The sequence below is a fragment of the Phoca vitulina genome, unplaced genomic scaffold (assembly GCF_004348235.1).
Source record: "Phoca vitulina isolate PV1807 unplaced genomic scaffold, GSC_HSeal_1.0 scaffold68, whole genome shotgun sequence".
Taxonomy (NCBI): Eukaryota; Metazoa; Chordata; class Mammalia; order Carnivora; family Phocidae; genus Phoca; species Phoca vitulina.
In genome coordinates this window covers 152,667-177,473 of record NW_022589771.1, presented here as the reverse complement: position 1 = coordinate 177,473, position 24,807 = coordinate 152,667, and the positions used below count along the sequence as shown (strand labels likewise).

Sequence of the window (24,807 nt, the reverse complement as noted above, 5' to 3'; positions counted from 1 at the left end):
GCAGATGATCAACGGACAGAGCCACCCAGGCGCCCTCACTTATGTGTTTAAAAAGACACCAACATCACACAAATACACACACGTAACAAGGTCTGGACAGTGAGCTGAACTGAACCAGTAACTGTTGGGAGGAAGTGGCGGGGGTGCGCAAAGGGAAGGGGGGTGGTCAGCTTCCACGCTAAAAGCTGTTGGGAAGTGTTTGAGGATTTTAGCAGCATATTTTAGATATTACCTTTATATCCTCTGATCTTTACTCCTACCCTAACCAACCTTAATTACTTCCCGCTCCCAGGAAGGTATAAGCCCAGCCCAGAGAACCCCGTCAGCTCCCCGGGGGCGTACCGTGCTTCCACTTGCGGGCTCCATGTCCAGGTAGGAAGGTGGCATCTGGACCTTGCTGAGCACTTTGAAACATGTCTTCAAGGCATGCGTCAGCTCAGGTAAGCTTAACACCTCCATCTCCTCGGCCAAAGGCTGCACCAGACAGCCCAGCACCTGAGGGAGGTACTGGGTTTGCACTTCGGAGTAAAGTTCCTGTGGAAAACAGACATGAGTTAACTAACAGGTTTCCAATTTCTGGTCAGAAAAAAAAAATGCACCTCAAAATGGCGCCTTAAAAAAGTCAATTTTTTAAAAGATTTTATTTATTTATGAGATATGAGAGAGAGAGTGAGAACGAGCGGGGAAGGAGCAGAGGGACAAGGAGACACCCCGCTGAGCAGGGAGCCCAATGTGGGGCTCGATCCCAGGACCCTGAGATCATGACCTAAGCCAAAGTCAGACACTCAACGGACTGAGCCACCCAGGTGCCCTGAAAAGTCAATTTTTTTAGAGCATGAATAAGTTTCATGTTCATTCCCAAATCAGAGAACAAAATACTTCTTTTTAATCTAGACAAATCAATGGACATTCTTCTTCTCTTTTCAAGTGTCTTTACCTTTTTTATGTTTTTTTTTTTTTAAAGATTTATTTATTTATTTAAGAGAGAGCGTGTATGTGCGAGCAAGAGTGCATGAGCAGAGGAAGGGCAGGGGGAGAGAGAGAATCTTAAAGGCTCCGCACTCAGCACAGAGCCCCATGTGAGGCTTGATCTCAGGGCCCTGAGAGCATGACCTGAGCTGAAATCAAGAGTCAGACGCTCAACCGACTGAGCCACCCAGGTGCCCCTCAAGTGTCTTTACTTTTCTTAATAGAAGATCATTGCCACATTTATTTCTGTATCAAGGAAACTAGTTTCCTTTGACAAAATTAGCCAACAGCACAGTTTTACCTAGAAATACATTTACTCTCACTCCTGAACAACTGAAGTGCAGGGTGATGCTATCCACCTCTGGTTGACATAACTTTGGCTCAGGCCAGTTACAACTGGCTCAAAGTTTTATAACCTCTTTTAAATAAGACATAAAAGACATAAGAGATTACATTCAGCTACATCTTTCATGCCAAAACATTGAAAGTGTTGTGTATTTATGCACACCCACTTTTCAGGAAGGTGAGGATTATCAGGCCAAGGACACAAACCAGAACATAAACAAGCACGCATGGAGCCCTCTTCCCGGCAAGGGGCCTTACCAAGGGGATAACATCCAGAAGGAACACCAGGAGGGTGCAGAGCTCTGACACCGTCGGGGGAGGGCTGATGCTCTTCCCAACAGTGTAACTCCGCTTCGCTGGTCTACATAAGTCACAGGAAAGAAAATCAAATCAATTCTTTCTCCTGTAATAGCTTCAAGCATTTCTTATGATGTCCAATCAAGTTCCTCTATTTCAAACATAATGAAAGGCGGCTCTGTCGTTCTAATAAGTAAGCTTTAGTGACTAAAACTATCGGACACAGAGAACTGTCAGTCTGTGTCCTGAATTTGCTTGTCTCCAAAACAGGTTCACTCAGACTTGAACTTCATCAGTTCAGATGAGGGCGGACCCATGCCCAGGTGGGATGCCACACCCAGCGGATCTGGAGCTCCATGGACAGCAGCAAGTGCTAGGTACCCCACCCCAAACCAATGGCATGTTCCGAGGGAAGCTGCCTGGCTAGAGAAGACAGGGGCTGAACAGTGGTCCCCCCTGCTGTGGGAGCAACCTGAGACAGCTCCTCTCGCATGACACCCATGAGCTCATCCACATGAGCTGCTTAGCTTCTCCGGCTTCCATAGAGAAGCGAAACTTCACCAGTCAGCTCTATTGGGAGCTGCTCATACTAAAACGTAACACTTCTTTTTAAATAAGCAGGCAACTGGTTAAATAGGTGAGTTAAAAAACATATACATGTTGGTTCTCAAAACAGAGTAACTTTGGATTCATCTCCAATCACAGGACAACTCAACCTGAGTTAATTGTCTTCACTGCAAATTAGCACTTAGTTATCTTGGAGTCTGAGCAAGACAAGAAGGCCTCTCTTGAACTGTGTACACGAACCCAGCAACCGTTCTCCCAGTCTGCTCTAAGGGAACCCCGCATAGGCCTGTGAAGAGACAGGACAAAGTACTATTGCAACAACGAAAAAATGGAAGCTGGTGTTTCAGCAGGATGTACAGACAGATCTCCAGAGGACGGCTAGCCAACCCCCAAAACAGCAGACTGCAGAGAGTCATATAAAACTTGACAGCCTTGTGTAGAACTTGAACAGACACACCAGACTATGTCATCTCTGGAAACACAGGTTATAAAAGCACAGACAACATCCCGGGCAGGACAGTACGAAAGCAGAAGGTGCTGCAAGGTGGGAGTTAGTTCTATCTGGGTAGCAACATTTAATTCCTTTAAAAAAAATCTGAAAAACAATGGCCAAGTGTATAATTTCAGTAATAAGTGCATGTGTGTCTGGCATTATTTCTTGTTCTTTCTTACATTTGAAATGTTTCGTAGTTGATTTTTTTTTTTTAAAAAAAGGAAAGCACACCTTGTAACTCTGAAATGGAAATAGGCTGACCAAAATATACTCCAGCTTCAGTATAACATGGCCTTGCTGCCACTCATAGGTCCAGCTATAGTTAATGGGTTCATCACAGATTTGAATGCCCACCGGGACCTGGCTCTAGAGGACACAGGGGAGCACAGTGGGAGCGGCTGGGAGGTCAGGCATTCCTGGGTTCCCGTCTTGGCTGGCCGCCACTAATTTCCTGGGCAATGCCACACGAGGGACCTCCTGTCGCTGGGTTCTGGCTTTCTTTTCTTAAAGATTTTATTTATTTATTTGACAGAGAGAGGCACAGTGAGAGAGGGAATACAAGCAGGGGGAGTGGAAGAGGGAGAAGCAGGCTTCCCGCGGAGCAGGGAGCCCGATGCGGAGCTCGATCCCAGGACCCTGGGATCATGACCTGAGCCGAAGGCAGATGCTTAACGACTGAGCCACCCAGGCGCCCCTGGGCTCTGGCTTTCTTATGTGATCCAAGTGCCTACTTCTCTTTGGGGTGTCCTGAGGAGCTAATGAGTATGCCAGAGGAGAGCCCACAGCAAACAGTAAGTAAAGCTTCTACTGAGTTGCTAGGTAGGGGAAGAACAGTGACAGCAAGGAAGTCTGACCGTGTGACTTAGGACAAGACAGGGTCTGAGAGATTACACTATCCCTCCCGCTGTGGGGAGAGGGGCCTGGGAGAGGCTTGCAGGGAAGCACTTGGCTCCCCAGAGGGGCCACCGTCCATGACGGCGAGGTGGTGCAAGTCACTGACCAGATGAACGGTGACATAAAGCTGATCAGGGCAGCTTAAGACATTAATGCTTTTATCTGACCAGTGATACAAAAATTTCAGTAAGAATTTAAGAAGACTGATGATTTTAAAACCACTCGCTCTAGTCACAGAACCACAGAACTCAGCCCCTTTAAACAGATGAGCCTTCAGGAGCGCCGTGTGAAGGAGATATATTTGGTCACTGTAACTAGAAAATGCAGAGGGTTTTCTCTAGTTAGAATTAATAAATAAAAAAGCTCCAGAATTATGGGGCAGAGACTACCTGAACTTTCTTAATGGCAATGTTTTTATTCTACTACAATTTAAAGGGAATTCTTTTCCATCGTGTGCTCAGCAGAGACTACCCAACATGAGCCACAGTAAGCAGCTATGAAAGCACGAAAGCTTCCACTCCTTCCTAAACATTCCGTAATCCTGAACTGGATACTTACCTAAAGCAGTCCTCAAAACACCTGGTCATATAGTCCCAGAGAAAGTCTGTGCTGAGGGAAGTGATCAGCAAATTCACCGTTTTAACAATCTCAGAGGCATTTCTGTTTTCTTTTATTGAACTGTAAAGGAAGGTGGATGCTCATGAATAGATGTATGAGAAACCCTCTATCATAAGAACACGTGTCTGAAAAACTGTAATTCGTTTATTTATTTCTAGAGAGATGAACAAATCCCAACAAAGATAAAAATGTTACTGGTCTGATATAGGAAAGAGTTTGCATAACGCCATCCTTAACAGTATTTGTATTGATACGTCCTCTAAGAAATAAGTGTAAGAGCTAATGTGAAAAGAATCTGGTATAGAAAACCAGTTTTAGTCCGACTGTGAGTCCTTAGATACCCTGTTGGTGAAATAACACGGTACACCCATTTGGGCATGAAATTTGGCTAAAATTTAAATGTGCGTCTTCTATGACTCAGGACATTTATTCTAGGGATCTCTCCTACAGACGTCCTTGTAGAGGCACACAAGGATGTATGCATGAGGATACCACTGCAACGTCGTTTAAAAATACTGAAAAAGTAGAAGCCACCTGACAGCCAATCAATAGGGGATTGGTCAGTCAGGATTTATTTAAATAAGTGATAAATCCTTACTGAGGAACCTAAGGCAACGTTATGTTCCACTGCAGAAGGCAGGAGAGCTACTCACAACTTGCATTTAAAAAAAACAGGCAACTAAATAGCTAATGTAATTCCATCTTTATATATTATTATTATTATTTTTTTTTTTTAAAGATTTTATTTATTTATTTGACAGACAGAGACACAGCGAGAGAGGGAACACAAGCAGGGGGAGCGGGAGAGGGAGAAGCAGGCCTCCCGCAGAGCGGGGAGGCCGATGCGGGGCTCGATCCCAGGACCCTGGGACCACGACCTGAGCTGAAGGCAGACGCTTAACGACCGAGCCACCCAGGCGCCCCTATATATTATTTTTAAAAAATATTTTATTTATTTGTTTGACAGAGAGAGCGAGAGAGAGACAACACAAGCAGGCAGAGTGGGAGAGGGAGAAGCAGACTCCCCACTGAGCAGGAAGCCTGATGCGGGGCTCGATCCCAGGACCCTGAGATCATGACCTGAGCCAAAGGCAGACGCTTAACACACTCAGCCACCCAGTTGCCCCTAAATATTATCTTTTAAAGATTTATTTATTCATTTGAGAGAGAGCGCGTCCGTGCGCGTGAGTTGGGGGAGGGGCAGAGGAAGAGAATCTAAAGGAGACTCCCCACTGACTCTGTAGGCCAACACGGGACTTGATCCCATGACCCTGAGATCATGACCTGAGCCGAAATCAAGAGCTGGACGCTTAACTGACTCAGCCACCTAGACTCCCCTGTAATTCCATCTTTAAAAAAATATGTATTTTTTGTATGCATTCAAAGTCTGGAAAGAAATGAAAATGTTTTATGTTTTTCTCTCAAGGGAGGTGGGATTGTGGGTGACATCTTTTTTCTTGATACCTTCAAATATCAGTATATTCCACAAAGAGCATGTATTACTTTTGTATTCAGAAAAGTAGTAATTCTGGGAGAAAGAACAAACATTCTGGGAGAAAAAAGCAAACATTCAGAACTCTTGGTACATTTACAATTAAGAAGCCAGAGAAATCTTCAAATAGATTTGTATTTTCAATATACCCAATGCCAATTCGGGCAGAAGGAAATTACATCAAGAATAAAGTAAAAAGGAAGAGACTATTATCTTAAAAGGAACAAAAGCAAGGGGTGCCTGGGTGGCTCAGTCGGTTAAGCGTCTGCCTTCGGCTCAGGTCATGATCCCAGGGTCCTGGGATCGAGGCCCGTGTGGGACTCCCTGCTCCACAGGGAGGCTGCTTCTCCCTCAACTCTTCCTCCCCACCCCACCACCAATCTCTCTAATAAATAAAATCTGAAAAAAAATAACAAGAACAAAACCCAGGGTTGAGAGATAACTACATGCTCCAAGGCAACATGTCTGCTGTGTCCTGAACCCCACCTGCTCTGCCTTTGGGGTCCTACAGCACATGTCCTCGGGGTGCCCCTGGCGGGCTCTCCCCTCTGCCGCTGGACCCTGGCTCCACGTCCTGACCTGCCCCCGCTGTCTTCCCTGTAAGTCACCGCGTGGGCACACCAGATCCAGTTGCCCTTCAATGGCTTTCACACCTGCTCAGTAAACATGGTTTGTACAGCCCTGGCTGGGCAGAGACCAGCTCAAATGCCTTTGAAACTCTTCACAGTCTGCAACAGGAAACAGGCCGTTCGTGGTGACTGACTCAAGAGCATCGGTAATCTTCATGAGTGGTGTGATCCCTTGCATGCCCGCTTTCTCTAGCGCCACACAACTTCTAATAAACATAGGGAGATGAGACTCGTGCCATTAGAGAGGGGGAAGAAGTGCAAAGCTGGGGGCCAAACCCAAACCCATACCTTATTAGCGAGTTTCCACTCTGGGTATAGCTAAGTTTAAGTTCAGAGCCGAGAGCGTCTCTGCAGTAAGAATAAAAGGCCCGGATGACTTCGAGAAACAAATTCCCAACCACTCGAGGCCCTGCAATTAAAAAGGAAATGGTCAGAGATGAATAATCCATATTTAAATCAATAAATGACATATGCGTGAAACAGAGTAACTATACACACAATTTTATTGTCTAAAATGCTCAGAAACTTTAGTTTGACAATGACAACTTTACTGGGGGAATAACATCCATTAAAATGGTCAATTTTTTTTTTTTTTTTTTTTTAGATTTTATTAATTTGAGAAAGCGAGAATGAGAGAGAGAACACATGAGAAGGGGAAGGGTCAGAGGGAGAAGCAGACTCCCTGCTAAGCAGGGAGCCCGATGCGGGTCTCGATCCCGGGACTCCAGGATCATGACCTGAGCCGAAGGCAGTCACCTAACCAACTGAGCCACCCAGGCGCCCCTAAAATGGCCAATATTTTTGTAGCACTTACCATGTGCTGGACACTGTTCTAAACATTTTGTATCTGTTACCTTATTTACTCCTTAAGTAGCCATATGACCAGGTATTACGTTGTTGTACTGACTACAGATAAGGGGACAGGGACTGAGAGGCCAAGGAACTACTCCAAGCCAGACTCTGTCCGGGGGAGCTAAGATGTATGCTCAGTGTGCATAAGTGTGTATAAACTGCTTGGCCAGAGACACTACTCAGCATAAATACCAAGGGAGTAGGGCAATTTTCCTATTTTACATTCTTTTAAAATTTTTTTACATTTTTATTTTTTTTAAGATTTATTTATTTATTTTAGAGAGAGAGCGAGTGAGCGGGGGGTGGGAGGGACACAGAGAGAAACCCAAGCAGACTCTACACCGAGTGTGAGCCCAACGTGGAGCTCAATCTCATGACCCTGGGATTGCAACCTGAGCCAAAACCAAGAGTCAGACACTTAACCAACTGCCCCACCCCGGCGCCCCTATTTTTTATTTTATTTTTTTAAGTAATCTCTACACCCAGCATGGGGCTCGAACTCATGACTCTGAGATCAAGAGTCGCATGCTCCATTGACTGAGCCAGCCAGGTGCCCCTCTAAATTCTTTTAATCAAATGAGCTAGAACCCCACAAAAGAAATACCACCACTCCTGAAAGGCTTATTAAATGGCACAAAAGAACATAACCAGCTGCAGGTTAGGGAAGCATTCCTGCCGATTAGGCAGGTGGAAGGCAGGTAGACATTTCCGCTCCACACACAGCAGCCATCAGGCAGGGAAGGGAGAGACTTCTCACCCATGTGTACAAAGGGATGAAAACAGGATCGATTCAGAGGAAATGAAAGCTCTGTCAATACAACTGTGTTAAAAAGCAAAGATGGATCCAATCTTTTATGCTTCTTTTTCATAAAAACAGAGGATGTGCCTCTGAGAAAACTTCTTCCACGATAAGCCCCACGTACATCTTATCTGTAGTATAAGAATGCTGAATGCTTTTTACAAATGAAGGCAAGTTTGTTGCCATGATTGAAGGAGAAAATGAGGCAGTGGTTGAAGCCTGGTAGCAAAAGAATGACTGCCCTGGGCCTTCTAGCTCTACTTCTGTATGATCCACTCCTCTGCCTCTCAAGTACGTCCTCCCTGGAGACAGAAATTTTAGACTAAATTAACAGACAGAAAACTTAGACTGTTAGATTGGGCAGAAGCCTGCCACTCACCCCCTTCTGGAAATGACGGCAGGGAGCCCAAGCTGACAGCAACATTTCACTTGGCTCACCCAGGTGCAGGGTCGAGACATAAAACACCCATCCTCCAAAATGCGGTTACGTTTTTGCTCTGGATATTTCCCCAAGTTATGCAGGAAGCTCCCCATACACTTATATAGCTCACTTCATTTTTTAGCCAAAATCATGATTTTTCCGAGCTGCAGTCACTCCACACAAAGAGGAAAATCTACTGGAGCCATCGCTGGTTGAGGTAGCAGGGGAGGGGAAGGACGGGGGGAAGGGCACAGGGCAGCTTCAGGTGCACTTAAGGCCAGAGCTTGGAGGGACAAATGCTTCACGCTTTGACTTTGGTTAAGAGCAGTTAGAGCGTACATGTCATGGGATACAAGGTCATCTGTGTTACATGACCGAGCATCTCAGGTATGGTGGGTCTGCGTGCGATCAGGTAAGCAGCTGTGTCCTGTCAGAGAGCTTACGCTCTAGAGTCAAACCGACCACATTTTAATCTCAGCTCCTGGGCAGAGGTTTGCCAGAGTAGCAAATCACTTACTCTTGCTCAACCTTAGTCTTTCCATCTGTAAGATGGGAACAGTGAGGAAACCCACTTCAGGGTTGTTGGAGGCAAGGAGGTACGTATGGAGATGTACATTAGATGACGTGTACAAATCACTTCACACAAAAAAATTGCTCAAAAAATGTCAGCTGTTATTATTAACAACAGTAAAAACACATGAGGACCTCAGAGTGTCCCTTCCATACAACTTGACTGGATGCCTTTTTTTCCCTTTGCATCCCTAGGGCCTAGCATCGTCCCTGCTCCATGCCTGCCCCTGAGTGAATAAATGAAGGGTCTCCATCCTCCACCCCAAGACCAGAGGGAGAAGGGACCTCAATAATGCCCTCGATTCTTGTTCTCTGCAAACAGCTACCAGGCAGTGTGCAAATCCTGAGCGCTCAGATGACATCATCAAACTTGAAATCCCAGGGCGCCTGGGTGGCTCAGTCGGTTAAGCATCTGCCTTCAGCTCAGGTCATGATCCTGGGGTCCTGGGATCGAGCCCCACGTTGTCGGGCTCCCTGCTTAGCGAGGAGTCTGCTTCTCCCTCTCCCTCTGCCCCTCCCCCCACCTGTGCTCTCCTGCTCTCTCAAATAAATAAAATCTTTAAAAACAAACAAACAACAATAATTAACAAAAAACCCCTTGAAATCCCATGGAGAAGATGGGGACCCCATTATGGTGTTCAAGTGATTAGATGTTAAGATCTTTTTTTTTAAGATTTTATTTATTTATTTGACAGAGAGAGAGAGAGCACAAGCAGGGGGGAGTGACAGGCAGAGGGAGAGGGAGAAGCAGGCTCCCTGTTGAGCAGGGAGCCCGATGCGGGGCTCGATCCCAGGACCCCGGGATCATGACCTGAGCCGAAGGCAGACGCCTAACTGACTGAGCCACCCGGGTGCCTTGGATATTAAGATCTTACTGTGAATGGATATTGGAGCAATTTCTATTCTTTAAGCAAGGGAGAAAAGGTCATTTTTTTAGCTGACGCTCACAGGACCACAGTGTGTGACAGGGGACCCTTTAGCAACCAAAGTCTAGTTCAACCCCGTTCATTTGGCAGAGGAACAGACTGAGGCCCACATGGCGGAAGTGGCTTGCCCCAGGTCACAAGGCAAAAAGATGGAGGAGGGTCTCCTACCCCACCCCCTTGAAAAGAAAATCAAAGCTCATTTGAAGCCTGATATTTGACTGAAGAAACATTCTCACAAAGCCAGTACGGCACGTGCTCTGTAGGTGCGTACATAGATGTGCACAGGAGGAGCTCAAAGGTATTTTTCTAATGAAAGTGTTCACATTATTGTGCAAAACTTTTAAGTGGTGCCTAGATATGATAACTGAACACATGACTGAAGTACTTCAAGATTTGGAAACTCCGATGATGGAATTACATTCAAAATAACGTGTTGACTGTGTCTCACACAGGCCATCCACAGTGGGCCCACGATGGCGACCGCACTTTGCACATTACCTATTTCCGGCTTGTCGAGCAGACTGACGAGGACGCGGAATGGCTTCAGGTACGCGTGGTGGCGTTCCTCCATGTTGGCATCTGAGAACTTCTGGTGCAGTATTTCAGCTAGACCCTGTTTTTTTTTAAAGCCACAGATCAGGATACTGTACATAGCACAGTTTGACATTATTAGTTGTTCTACTTGTAAATACGCTGGGACAGAGAGAAAACCAGTCACACAGCACGGAATGAGCACACAGAAGGTTTCCCCACTGTGGATCCAGGGCATGCCCCATGTCTGCTTTGGGGCCCTGCCCATCAATCCACTGAGGAATCACGACCAGGAATGTTCTGATTGGGATCTACTTTCCAGAAAGGCTCCTTTACCTCAACTAAAAGATCCTTGGAATATTTTTCAAAAAAATACGAGGACTGGTCTTCGTAAGAATTTGAGAGTTCAGATTCTGGCACAATGGTATTTCCTTTAATATCTGAACCTATAAAAGAACAAGGACCATGAGCTGTTAACAAGATCTACGGTTTTAAGGTACATAATATTGTGCAAAGGTCTCATGCTCCAGCATTTTTAAAAATAGAATTCCTCCAACAGAAAACCAAATTCCAATCTGGCAAGACTAAGTCACATTTTCTTCTGACAAAAATGTGGTGTACTAAGGATTCCACCTCAATAGGCATCAATTTAGTTTGTCCTGAGAATTCACCCTCAGTGTTTTGACAAGTCTGATTACAAGGATCTAATGGAACGAGGATCAGTTTTAAAAACCAGTGTTTGTATGGCAGTATATAAAATCAAGCTGTTCTCATCTATATGCCCTTATTTTGAGCCCTGGCTAAGTCTGTGAGGTCTTCGGGACAAGGGGAGGCAACTCATGGTACAAGGAGAGAGCGTGGACTCTGGGGCCGAGGCTAATAGGTCGGACCCAGCACTGAACTTGGATCCTGGGTCCTCTCTATACACAGCAAGTCAAGGCCAACTAGGATGGAGCTGAGCATTTAGCAAAACCATCCTTTTGATAAAAATGCTTAAAGAGCCTGTAAATATTCTTCTTGAAATTCTTCATAAGCTTCCATGCAATGGATTCTGGAAGTTCTGTAACCAGGGAGAAGAGAGGAAAGAAAGGGTTCAGAGAACTTTCTGACTTTGGTGTGAGAAGACCTCTATGTTGAGGGTGATAAAAGTGGTGAAGCAGAGGCTTTTTTAGGGCAGTGAGACTACTCTACATGGATGCGTCATGGTGGACGCATGTCCTTACACATCTGTCTACACCACAGAGAGCACACCAGCAGGAGCGAGCCCTGATGGAAACCACGGAGTCTGGGCGATGACGCGCCAGCGCCGGTTCATTGACTGTGACAGATGTGCCACCGGGTGGGGGGAGGGGCGCCTGGGGGAAGCTGGGAACTCTCTGCACCTTCCTCTTAGTTTTGATGTGAACCTAAAACTGCTCTAAAAAAAAAAGAGTCTTAAAAAAAAAAAAAGCTATGGAAACCTTTCATGTCGCTTGGTATACCGCTTCTGCTCAGGTACACGAACGTGGGACTTTATAAAATTAGCCTCCTAGCCCTGTGGTTTCCTGGACTCTTGTCCCCGTGAAGCCTTCCAACCGTCAGGGGCTCTCTTCCTACAAGTTTACAGGCTGTCCGCAGAAACACAAGCCTGGGTTCTCAAGCTCTCCCCTTAAGTTATCCAAATGTCTTACAAAACTTTACGTCAATGCCACAAACATTCTCATCCATACCAAACCATCTTTTACACAAACTCCGTAACATTTGTGGGTCTTCTCTCAAACCCCCAAACCGATGAGACTTCTTTATAGCAACAAGCTTCTACTTGAATAAGGTTTAGCTACAATTTTTTTTGTGGTACTTCAAGCTTCTTAAAATGGAGTTCAATACTCAATATTCAATAAATATCCCACTTATTTATGTCCCTGTTTTTAACTGTAATACCTGCAACATAACCAAAGCTACAGTGTAGGCAGAACTCCACTGACTGGGCCATATTCAGTCAGCATGTTATCTTTCTATATCTTATAATTCAGAAACTTAACACAAAGATTGAAACTTGTTCCACAAATCAGCACTAAAAGGTTTCACGTTAACTTTGACTTTCACTTATTGGATACTGCTCAGTACCTAGTAACCACGCATAAAGTCTTCTGTTCAGAGACATGTCTCTCCTCAGTAGGGTCTGGGTGGCTGCTGACAGGATCTGCACGATGTCAGATCTGAGCAGGGGAATGGCTCTCTCACTGGAATCCTATTGGAGGACAGAGAACACTTTACTGCAAAGGGATGATGAAGTAGATTACTGGCTTTCTGACCCGTGGCCCCTCCTACCAGTCTACAAAGCTCTCTCTTAAAAAGGTCATTCTCAAAAGGAGTTGGTTCTCCACAGTGCCCACAGACAGAAGCCATTCAGTTTTTGCTATGGAAACATCATCCTCACAAAAAGGAACAAGGATCTTTAATTGGCTGAAAGCAAACTGTGATCTGCCAACTGCCTGACGTCTATCCCACCTGCCCCACGTCCTCAGGAAATACCAGTGACTTCCCTGGAAGAACACAAACGACTTACCAGACAGGTATAAAATGGAAAGAAGAACAAAACGATTTCTAGGTTATTTCTTTGCACCAGGACATTTGAGTCCAACAGTGAGGCACACAGAGACTTTACCTGTAAATGATAGAACAGCATGAACATTTCACTCCCAAGACATTTGGCAGCATTTGCAGGCTACTGTTTACAGTCGTAAAAATGAAACTAACTTTTCCTGGGAATCTTGAAACCACTGTGTGAAATCATGTGGAACAGATCGGTAAGGTGTAAATGTGAGAAATGTGGGTTCTAGCCCTAGAAGCTGGGGGGGCAGTGTGTGTTGGAGGAGGTCAGACAAGACGTGACCTGGCTGACCTGTGGAGCTCGAGGTGCCTCACCTCCCCGGTCCCGGAATGTGCATTCTGCTTGCCCCCCTGCTCCGGAGGTACCCGAGGGACACAGCCTTGAGACAGATGTGGCATTGAGAACACCCGCGCAGTATATGTGATTGAGCCCAGTTAAGGCCTCTACGTAAACTTTTAAGATTTGGCAGGTGGGTACTGTATTGTATGGATGGAGGCTCCTGGGATTTGTCCTGCGTAACCGACCACCCTGACCTGCACGGTACGCAGACAGGTTAAGGAATGTTGTGTGTGAGACTCGTGCCGCAGAGGTGACCTCGGGAGCCTGCTTAGTGGACATTAGCTGGCCTCCAGGTCAGAATTGGTCCTTTTGGTCTGGACGCCAAGAGCTATGAAATTTGCCTTGCATGCCCTCCTGCTCCAGGCTGGGCTGGGCCCCCGGAATGGAATCCAGGCGGGGAGGTGAGCACACCCAGCCCAGGCTCCTTGAAGATGTAAAGACATGATAACATAGGAATGCAGTTCGCACCAAACTGCACGTAGGTGAATAATTGTTTAACTTCAGACCTCATCATTTGCTCTATAAATACGGCCCTATGGGGATGGTCAGTCTCAGCTGAGAGGAGGACGCTCCGCCTAGGCCTCTCCATCGGGACTCCACCCTGGCTGTCTCCACGGGGTTTCCCCAGCTAGTAAGGCTGGATGTTGTAAGTACCCGATATGATGAAACTCTGTCTTATTCTCCTTTACTGCTTACTACTGCCCTCATCTATACACAGATTTCCCTTTTCTTCTGTTTTGATTAGATTTTTATAATATCAAAAAAGTGTTTTTTCCCCTTCAAAACTGAGAGTACAGCTGCTGTGAATCTTTTCTTAAGAACAGACGCGGGCGCCTGGGTGGCTCAGTTGGTTAAGCAACTGCCTTCGGCTCAGGTCATGATCCTGGAGTCCCAGGATCGAGTCCCGCATCGGGCTCCCTGCTCGGCAGGGAGTCTGCTTCTCCCTCTGACCCTCCTCCCTCTCATGCTCTCTGTCTCTCATTCTCTCTCTCTCAAATAAATAAATAAAATCTTTAAAAAAAAAAATAAAAGAACAGACGCGAGATCTACTGGACCTGTGGCCACCCAAGACAAGCCTCGTAAGTTCCCTTGCTTATTAAACTGTCCACCTACCAATCTGGAGTGGCTTGCCTCTCTCTTTGGTCTCTCCCTGCCCGCCGCATACACGGGCCAGTTTCGGGTGACACCTAGAAGCTCCCAAGGAGGCTGTTAACTAACAGTGTGACATCGGAGAGTTGGTCAGCTGCAGCCCTCGCATGTTCCATTGGAGAGCTGGAGAGGCTTGGACCAGAGGGTCAGGTTCTAAGACCTCAAATTCTCTGATCCTAGAAAGGAATGTCTTTAGGTTCCAATAGGGACTTCTGGCTAACCTAAAACTCCAAAGACATTCCGTTAAATGGATTCCAAACCAATTCAATACATATTTTGTGTGTCTTTTCCAAATATAGATACACGTGATACAGAAGAGCCATAAGAGAAATGCTAATAAAAAGCTACGAGACTTCAGAAAAGGGGAGGGAGAGATCATTCAACTTGGGGAAAACAACACAACTCTGTGGGAAGGCTGAGCTGGAAGGACAGGGAGGCTGTGCATGGAGTTCATCGAGAAGGGATGGGGAGTGAGTGCAAGGAGCAAGGAGGTGGCATCACAGACCTACAGGCCAGGCTGGGCAGTCCATTTGGGAGTGCAGAAGGTCTGAAGGGAGGGCAAGGCATTGGTGGGTTGGGAGTGGACTTACAATACTCTCAAATTTGGACTTTATCTGTAGGCAAGAGGAATCCAGATATTTTTCAAGCACAGTATAGGTATAAGCAAAGCTATGCTTTAGCAAAGAGCTAAGAACGATCAAAAAAGCCTGGATGGGCAGAGGATGGGATGGGGAGGAGCGAGTTGGAAGATTATGGCAAGGTCCAAGCAAGCATCAGAAGCTGAAGGAAGCAGGGCAGTGAAAATGGAGACACACAAGGCTGTTAGGGTTTACCACTAGGTGGCGAGAGACTGCAGGCCATTAGACAAGCCGTAAGTTTGGGGAGAAGAGAAAGATCCGGAAGGGTCATAATAAGAGACGGCCTTGCCAGGGAAGAAAGCAGCCCTCCGAAGGGCCTCGGGATGGATATCCGAAGAACTCTGACAATCTTGGCTTGAGAGCAGCCAGAGGAGAGGACGACGGCAGGAGCAGGACTGAGAGACTGAGACTGGAGGAGGAGGGAGCCTGATGAGCAGACGGTAGGGGGGCGGGGGGGGGGGATGGCAGTGAGACACAGGCCAGGGAGGAAGCAAGGTTCTAGCTAAAGCAGGAGACTCTGCGAGGCCCCTGGAGCACTGCTAACAGCTAACTGTTAACCACTGAAGCCTGGGTGGGGGGGGGGCTCCCGAAGGGCCCTCTTTAGGTGCAAATATGTATTTGAATATGTAAATCGTTAATGCATATGTGAAAAACCACCACCACCGTCCTGGGGTTCATCCTGCGTACTGACGCCTCCTGTCTTTTTTTTTTTTTCTCAAGATTTTATTTATTTATTTGACAGAGAGAGCGAGAGCAGGAACACAAGCAGGAGGAGTGGGAGAGGGAGAAGTAGGCCTCCCGCGGAGCAGGGAGCCTGATGCGGGGCTCGATCCCAGGACCCCAGGATCATGACCTGAGCCGAAGGCAGACGCTTAACGACTGAGCCACCCAGGCGCCCCTGACGCCTCCTGTCTTGCTCAGCAGCAGAGCGCACATACTCTGACGCCTGGAACACCTCCGTTTCCCTGCTGCTCACACTGATGTCCCTTTGCAGCCCCAGCTGACAACCTGTGCACGAGGAAGCCGGCCCCGCCTGCCCCACTCTGCCCCCCTGATGAGCAAAGCACCCACCGTGAGCTGGTAATCTGTCCCCAGCATGTACTTCTGCTCCTTGCCCGGGCAGTCCTTGCTGATGTGGCCCACCACAAAGAGCGAGGCGGGAAGGCGGATGGCCGGGCTCACCAGGACGCTCCCCCAAAGGGCAGCATAAAACACCTCTTTGCCGACCACCAGGGACAGCCTCAGGAGCAGAGCGTCTGTCCTGTGGACAAGAGATACAGACTGTAAAGGCTCGGTCCCAGCAGCCACCGCTTGCTCAGCCTCCCCCCGCCCCCCGTGGAACCCCATTTCCTCATCCTTCTGAGTGGCGGCCATCTCTTGCCTTTCTGTTCTGTCCACCTGCCGGCAGTCACTGAAACGGAGTTTGCTAAGACAAACATGTCCCCGAGACGTATGGCTTCTTGGCCAACAGGAAGTGCCTGACCGGTTCTGTCTGTGGATCTGCAGGAAGGGCCGTTCCACCGCCACAAAGGGACGAGCGGATCAGCCTCAAGAGGTTGGTGCAACTGACTGGAGACTTAAGTAATGATAAAGATCCCCCCACTTGAGCACAGCCAGGGGACATGTGACTTTAGAAACACTGGGGATAAAATTTGCCTGGGCCTCCCACTCGACACAAATTCCACAAAGCCTGTCACTCTGCCCACAGCGCGCCCCTATGTTGACGTCCGCTCTGGAACGTTCTCCTGCTGATGCCTGACATTTCTTTGTCCCTTATCTCTATCTGGGTCTCTCTCCCCTGACACGCCATCAGCAACTTCACGTCCGTCCTTTAAGAGAAGCAGCGTCATCAGCAGGTCTGGGTTTGTTTTTTCCACGGATACTGCCCAAGGCCAGGCCCCCCGCCTCTGCTCCGCGGCCTGCGTGCAGCTGACTAGGGCACCTGCCCTGTCAACAATGGAAACGGCTTTGCTAGGCCGATGAGAGCAGCTGTCAGTAAAACAGCAGAGGCAAATTCCCACAAGGGGATTTCACTGAATGAGTGGACGGACTCAAAATCCAAAAGCATTCCACTCCTCGCGTCTCCTATTTGCAAAGAAGACACACAAATATCACAGAAGCAGTAGGCCAGTGTGATGCAGTGGGCTACCCAGCTTCCTGGAGTCAGGCCCCTGTCGTCCAAATCCCGTGTCTGCTTCCTGGCAGTGGTCCCTAGGACGAATGTGCATGTTAGCTGTCAGCTAGGAGATACAGAGGAGAGAGGGAGACGTTCTGAGCAGGACTGGAGAGTCTCGTGTAAAACTCCGCATGGGCGAACAGAGTCAGCGCTCGGGCCCCGCCGCCTGCCATGACCACCGGGTCCGCGTCCTTAGCATCCAGGGGATCACCGGCCACACAGGTAGCACTCAAAACCATTGGGAAATGAATGCCACCCCGCCCTTTTATTACGACTCAAATCGTCTTCAGCTTACTTTTCAATAATCAGTTCAGGGTATACAAAGACTTTTCATACCAAAAATTATCTACTACCTTTTTTTTTTTTAAGATCTGAGAGAGCGAGAAAGCTCATGCACACACATGAAGGGGGAGGGGCAGAGGGAGAGAGAGAGAGAGAATCTCAAGCAGACTCCCCACTGAGCGAGGTGCCCAACACAGGGCTCAATTCCACGACCCTGAGATCATGACCTGAGCCAAAATAAGGAGTCAGATGCTTAACCGACTGAGCCACCCAGGTGCCCCTACTACCTTTTTATATTAACAGCGAATTTTGTTCTCTTTAAAGCTAGTCTGAACTTTTTTGTCTCATAAAATATGTGAATTTTACTGTGCAAATGATGCACAGTATCATCTTTATAGAAAAACAAAACTGAAGAGGTATGAGTAACAGCCAAATGTTTAGGAAAAGCACACAGAAGGGTTTAGTGACTAAAGATACCGACTGATCTCCTATTGAGGCTGAGCAAACAAATACAGCTTATCTTGCCCAGCTCTGAAAATAGCGCAGCAAAGGTCCCAATTTGAGGCAGAAGCATGGTGCAGCAGGTGGGGCTGATGGGTCACTGTCCCCTGGGCAGACAGGATATCCCCAAGCTAGGCAGATTCCTACAGTAGGAGATTAATTGAGAAAGCCCCTGGGAGTGCTCCCCTTTCCCCAGGATCCCTCTCAGGGGAAGACTGATGCTTAGATAAAACCCATCGCAAACACTGCAATGTACACACTGATATCACGTTCCCCTTTGCTCAGAACAGTGTATTCCCAAAGTCAGTTGCACGGAACGCTGGCCACGAGCTGGTCCATAGACAAGAAATCTGGGTAATGCCGCCTCAGCTATCCCTTCTTCAATATTCAGAGTGCGCCAGCTAGTTTTCTTTATTAAAGAAATGCAGCTTAAGTCTCATTTTATCCTAAAAAAATTAATAGATATTAAAAACTTAAACGATGCCATGGTTCACAAAAGGGCGATTATGACAAGCCTTGGCTATGGAGAGCACAGTGAAGAGCAAGATAACTGGGTTAAGAGGCAAGTAACTCTCTACTAAAGAATCACTCCCATCATCTCAGATGTGAAATTCCAAAATTAGCACACACATTTGAGAGCCCAAGACTTGAAATCTTTTCTATTCAGAATCAACCAGCAACCTCCAAACCCTTCCTACTTCCCTCCCTCCTGCCTCACCCTGGCTGGTGCGCTCATGCCTCCTACGAACACCAGCTCACTCCCACGACACCAACACGCTCTCCTCTATTCGATGGACAGCAAGTGACACAGACTGCTTGCCATGAACCCCAAGCCTTTCCCAACTTTGGCCATGTAGCCACTTGCCTAGTGGATGGTCCTGGAAAACCAGGCTGTCACAAGAGCAAAGAGCTTGGGGCGTGAGCATCTGAAGGAGCACAACAGTGACAACAGCGTCCTGCACCACCACAGGTCAGGTCCATGTCCAGAGGGGTAAAAAAATTCTAGAACCAGCAGAGCTCACCGTGGTGCCTGGAATCAACCAAAAGAAAGGTCAATAAATATGTTTCCAGGCGCCTGGGTGGCTCAGTCAGTTAAGCGTCCAACTCTTGATTTTAGCTCAGCTCATGATCTGATGTCATGAGATTGAGCCCCGAGTTGGGCTCCATGCTCAGCAGGGAGTCTGCTTGAGATTCTCTCTCTCCCTCTCCCTTTGCCCCTCCCCCTGCTCGCTTGCACGCTCTCTCTCTAAAATAAATAATCTTAAAAATATATACATGTGTTTCAACTACTATTTAAATGGGGCTGTCTCAACCCTGACACGATGGACTTTGGGCCAGATAAGCCTTCATCGTGGGGACAATCATGTCGCTGCAGGACGTTGAGCGCTAGACGCCAGGAGCGCCCTCTCTACCCTGTGGTAACAGCCAGAAGAATGATGCCAAACTTCCCTGGGGGATACAAATCAGCCCAGCTGAGAACCGCGGACTCACATTTCTGCTTGGTTACAGACCTCTGCGAATAGTCACCTTTCCCCCAAATCCTCAGAAGAGGAGTCTGGTACTTTCTCCACACTACTCCTGCTTTCTCAGTGCAGCAAAACGCAGCTGTGAAGCTACTTCATGGGCACTTGAAAGAAGAAAATCTGGCCAGGAGTAATTCGCAGGCACACAAGGATTAGAAAGCCAGGGTGAAGCGTTAGTCCTAACACTGGCCAGAGTTCCACGGACGAGCACAAGCCAGGAACAGTCTGCGCCTCCAGGGAATTCGTGAGTCACCCGGCCTGCAGCGGCCCCAGCCTAACTCAGCCCTCCGCGTTTGCTGCCAACGGGGACATCAGGACCCTCCCCTTCACCCCCCACCCCTCCCTTTCTTGTTCCTGCACAGTGTTTGCTGTGGGTGTCTGCCTCAGCTCCTGAGCACTTAGGGGAAGAAAGAGTTGCCGACTTCTCTCAAACTAACATGGATACAGAGACCCAAGACTCTGGTGCAGTCATCCCAATTACTGTGCCCATACACACGCACTCAGAGATTCTAGAACCCTCGACCAGCATCCACCTCGGAGAGCTGATAACGAATGGCTTTGGGGTGCTGCAGACACTGGGCCTGGTTTTCTCTCATGGCTCCATCTACTCAGTGATTCATGCAGCTCTACTCAGCTCTTGGTTCGATGTCAAGAAATCACACCAAAAAAATCCATGTTAAGCAACTTTAGCAGATGTTCAAATGAACCCTCATTGATCAACTAAGAGAACGCACAAAAACACCCCAACTATTTACACTCTTCTGGTGTGATTCATTCTTACAAATCAAAAAAAAAAAACTGCAATACATTTTGGGAACTGATGTGTTCATCTGTCAGATGATGGAAAAAACATTTATATACACTGTGATACACGGATCTGTTTGGGAAACATGAATGGGCCAGAACTTCTAGAAGGAGCCTGGGACAGATCTGGGAAGGGTCCTCTCGCTGACTTTTATATGACCTTCTGCTCATTCCCTCCACACACCTACCAACCTTGCATATGGCCACAGGCTTAAAATAGCCCCGAGACAGACTCTGCCTTCTAAGGAAGTAGATCCTACCGACCCGACCCACTGCAAAGGTGGATTCTTCACTGGGAAGTGGGAAGCCACCACCTGTTCTATGTGAAAGCTTGAAATGTTTGAAGTGCAAATTTTTGGTTAGGTTTGTCAAATTCTACTACAAATGCTCATGACTTAAATGTACCCTTGGTCACTGGCCACAATCCCTCAAACCATTCTAATTATTTGGTTTCTCTGAGTTTAGGGGAGCACTCCAAACAGACCTTGGATTGATTCCTTGATTCCACCCCAGCCCCCCACATTCCACCCCCAGTCACAGCCAATGTGACAAAGGCGGTGTGGCTGGGGCCTCTGGCGTGGGGGAAATGTGAGCAGTGCGTGGTGTAATCAAATGGAAACTTTTGCAAGCACAGAGGTTTCTAAACCTCCCAGTCAGGCTGCACATGGGCTCTTAAAGCAGGTCCTATTAACAGAGGTTAATCACAGCGATCACTCAGAATGGTTAATATGACGGGAGTGAACTCTTAATGTGATGATTCCCCAGAGAAACAGGATACTGTGTATACCCAATTGTCTGGATGGATTTATGCTTTCTTCTGCTCCTAAGCATGACCAAAAATAACCCCTGCATGAACTTTTATGCATACAAGCTTTATAAATTTCCCCAAAGTGCTGCTGAAATTTGTCAAGCTATTCTGCTTAGCATCGCCTTTGCGTGCCCCAGCCATTAATGAAGCATGGCTCTGCTTCGACCGAGAAGCAGCCTAGTGTAACGGGAAGAAAGCAGGCTTCGGAATCTGACCTATGTGGCTTAGGATCCCAGCTCTGCCACTCACTGACCATGGGACTCTGGGAAACGTTCTCACTTTCTGATTCTCACCTGTGACTGCAGGCAATTCCCAGGAGGACACGGTATTTGGTCAAGAAGAGACCTGCACAGCAATGTCAAGCATCACCCTAACTTCTGCATCTTTCCCTGCCGCGCAGACCCCTGCACCTCCCTCCCCGCTTCTCCCAAAGCGGCAGCATCACACACAAGCCACAGAACCGTCAGCACGTCCGTGAGGATGAGACCCACCTGTCGTAGATCTCAGAGCCCTCCTCCAGGCCGGGCAGCAGGCCCACAATGAAGGCCTGGAGACTGGGCAGGAGCAGCTTCTGCAGTGGGAGAAAGTACTTCTCATACAGGCCGAGCAGCACGGGCCTCACCGACATGGCCGCGTTTGCCAGAAGAGGAAACAAGCCACAGCTTTGGAAAAGAAGAAAGGGAGAGGAGGGACAAATGAGACACAGAATCAGAAGTTTGCAACAATCACCCAGCCACAGGGAGTTTTCAAAAGCAGCCAGCCAGCCGTTTACACTGGGGCTGTAGACGCTTGCTTATCACGGGACGGTGCCAACGTACCGTTCGGCAAAGAGCAGGCACCTAGACAGGAGGTCCGTCACAGTCGGACTTCGAACACACTTAAAAAAGAGGCCTGGGAGGGTGCGTTCCCGACGTAAGCGCTGGTTATCTCCTGCTGGCATCTTTACGATGAATTGCTGCTCACCACTCCCTATTTTGTCATTTTCTCATCTTATGAACCGAAATGCGGATTATTCAGGTAATAAGAATGTGATATGGTAGGAAGCCACTATACCTGTATAGGAACAAATCCTTGGCCAGCCATTTGGTCCCCACAATTTTGAAGATAATCTCATAGGTTTCTAGGGCTTTTAGGTGCACACCGCTGGGCAAAGCAGGATGCAAGCACTGAGCTAACCTCTTGCTGATAATGAGCCGTCTCGGCAATAAGGAATACCTCAGGTTACTCTGAAGGGCCTGGAAAACAAGAGGGAAAACATGAGGAGGAAGGGAGCAACATTTACCATGTAAAAGTAAATTTACCATGTAAAGTAAATCTTCCAGGGCCAGGAAGACACGAGCAGATGCAAAAGGAAGACAGAGGGCCATGAGCCAGGGTCCAGGGACATGGGTATCAGTGAAGCCCCTAGCAATGCTGGAGATGAGGCAGGCATCAGAATCAAGAGCAAGAGAGACCCTGTCACCATAAGACCAACTCCTCGGTCACACACAGAAACCCAGGTACCAGTGAGGGCTCCAGTCCACACCCGAGGCTAAGCAGAACATAGACTATATCGGGTGGGGCGGGGGGGGGGGGACTCGACCCTCATCCCTAAGAAGACCCTTGTCTGTGTGCTGGGGAAGCCCTTGGCATCTTCCCAGTAAGAAGAGGTCTGAATTATCCCCATCATTCTCCTAGCTCAGCTTCGCAGGCAGGTGGCTCTGAGTGAGGGGTCACCCCAGAAGAAACAGGGGGGGCACACCTCTAGCCCATGACTCCTGTCATCTTCAGCAGTTGGTGATCCTGCTGGGTGGGAAGGACCCACGTCCCACAGGAGAAATGCCCCACTCTGCTGGGGTGCAGCAACAGGATTCCTGGGCCAGGCCTCTGCCGGCTGGACACAGATCTTGTCTGCCCTAAAGCAGCCTGGGTATTTGTGGTAGCTGAGGAACACGGTCAGGAGTGTGAGCGGATCACTGCTGTTCTGCACAGCCTCAAGTGACCATGGGCAGAGTGCTGTGGCTGGGTGGCTCCTCATGACTCAATCTTATAATACAAAGTGTCTGTAGTTATGGAACAATCCACAAATATTTGCTCAAAGCCTACAGGGTGAAGTCCACGCTTCTTAAAAAGCCACTCAAAGGCCTCCATAGCATGACTCCTGCCTGCTTTGCCTCCCCCTCCCCCATCCCCATCTCTTAATACTTCAGCTTCAAACTTTGTAGCAACACAGATCCATTTGTGGTTCCTGCCTGCCCCTCTGCCCAACCTCCTTCCTGTGCACCTGGCTAATTTTCCTCACATGAGACTTAGCGTCCCCTTTCCTGGAGGCAGAATGGTCCCTGCCCTGGCAGGGCACCCCATCCTGCGTGTTTAGTGACTCCTGCCCTGGGCTACATGTGCACATCTGTCACCGATTTACAACTGTCCTAATGATTATCAGCTCCTGGGCTGACTTAGGCGGGGAGCAACTTGAGGGCCGAGTATGCTGTCTTCTCCTCTGTGGTTTTCAGCCCTCTGCACAGAGCCTAAAACAAAGCAGGCGTTCTGGAAGAATGTCACAAGACCTGTGTGATGCCAACCGCATTCTATCTCTGTCTCCCAACCGCTGGCCCCTGGACCGTATGGTCTTAAGGCCATGACAGCTTTCTTTTTATAAACAAAGAAAATAATCCTGCCCCTAAAATATACACTGAGGTTATGCAGGAGGTAAAGGAAAAGGAAGGAAAATATTTTTCATCGGAAGCCTGTAGTCTAACTGAACTCTCAAATTCAATAAACCTGCATCTCGGAAAAAAAAAACAAAACCACCCATATAACTAGAGGTCATCAAGAAATACCTTAAAACATTATATATAAAAATCTGATATTTTAAAACAAAGGAAAAGCCAACAAAATAATTTTTTTTTAACGATTTTATTTATTTATTTGAAAGAGAGAGAGGGAGAGAGTATCTCAAGCAGACCCCATGCTGAGCACAGAGCCACTTCCTGTGCATCCAATAGGATAATCGGATTTTTTTTTTTTTAAGTAGGCTCCATGCCTACTTATGGAGCATGGAGCCCAACATGGGGCTTGATTGAACTCATGACCCTGAGATCATGACCTGAGCTGAAATCAAGAGTCAGACACTTAACCGACTGAGCCACCCAGGTGCCCCCCAAATAATTTTTTTTAAATGTGCTCCTGTCAAAACAAATCCTGAGGTAAGCTGAAACACACGCTGTAACAGGATAAGAACAAAGTGAGACAGCTTTGGCGGAGGGGAAATGAATGTGCCAAATGCACAGGAAACTGCATTTTATTATGGACATTTTCAAACACATAGAAAAGCAGGTGGAACAGCAATATAACCCTTCCCCCGGCTTCAGTGACTATCCAGTGCCGGCCAGTCCTGAAGACGCGGCTTTTAGAAAATCATGTCTGGGGCGCCTGGTGGCTTAGTTAGTTGGGCGACTGCCTTCGGCTCAGGTCATGATCCTGGAGTCCCTGGATCGAGTCCCGCATTGGGCTCCCTGCTCGGCAGGGAGTCTGCTTCTCCCTCTGACCCTCCCCTCTCTCATGTGCTCTCTCTCATTCTCTCTCTCTCTCAAATAAAATCTTAAAAAAAAA

General features: G+C 47.7%; 1 protein-coding gene across 5 annotated transcripts in view; it reads right to left on the bottom strand.

Annotated features, from left to right (window-relative positions):
- The window catches only part of DOP1B (DOP1 leucine zipper like protein B), a 106,754-nt gene that overhangs the window by 50,094 nt on the left and 31,853 nt on the right, over positions 1-24,807 (bottom strand). For all 5 annotated transcript variants that reach the window (XR_004297911.1, XM_032392503.1, XM_032392506.1 and 2 more), the window contains exons 3-13: positions 22,270-22,451; positions 21,708-21,878; positions 16,194-16,383; positions 12,952-13,050; positions 12,510-12,633; positions 10,740-10,849; positions 10,371-10,485; positions 6,593-6,713; positions 4,124-4,243; positions 1,573-1,675; positions 343-534 (exon numbers count right to left, since the gene is read on the bottom strand). Coding sequence is in view for 4 of the 5 variants with exons in the window: in XM_032392503.1 (XP_032248394.1) it covers positions 343-534; positions 1,573-1,675; positions 4,124-4,243; positions 6,593-6,713; positions 10,371-10,485; positions 10,740-10,849; positions 12,510-12,633; positions 12,952-13,050; positions 16,194-16,383; positions 21,708-21,878; positions 22,270-22,451 (1,527 nt within the window). In the remaining variant the exon portion in view is untranslated. The remainder of the gene's footprint in view (positions 1-342; positions 535-1,572; positions 1,676-4,123; positions 4,244-6,592; positions 6,714-10,370; positions 10,486-10,739; positions 10,850-12,509; positions 12,634-12,951; positions 13,051-16,193; positions 16,384-21,707; positions 21,879-22,269; positions 22,452-24,807) is intronic.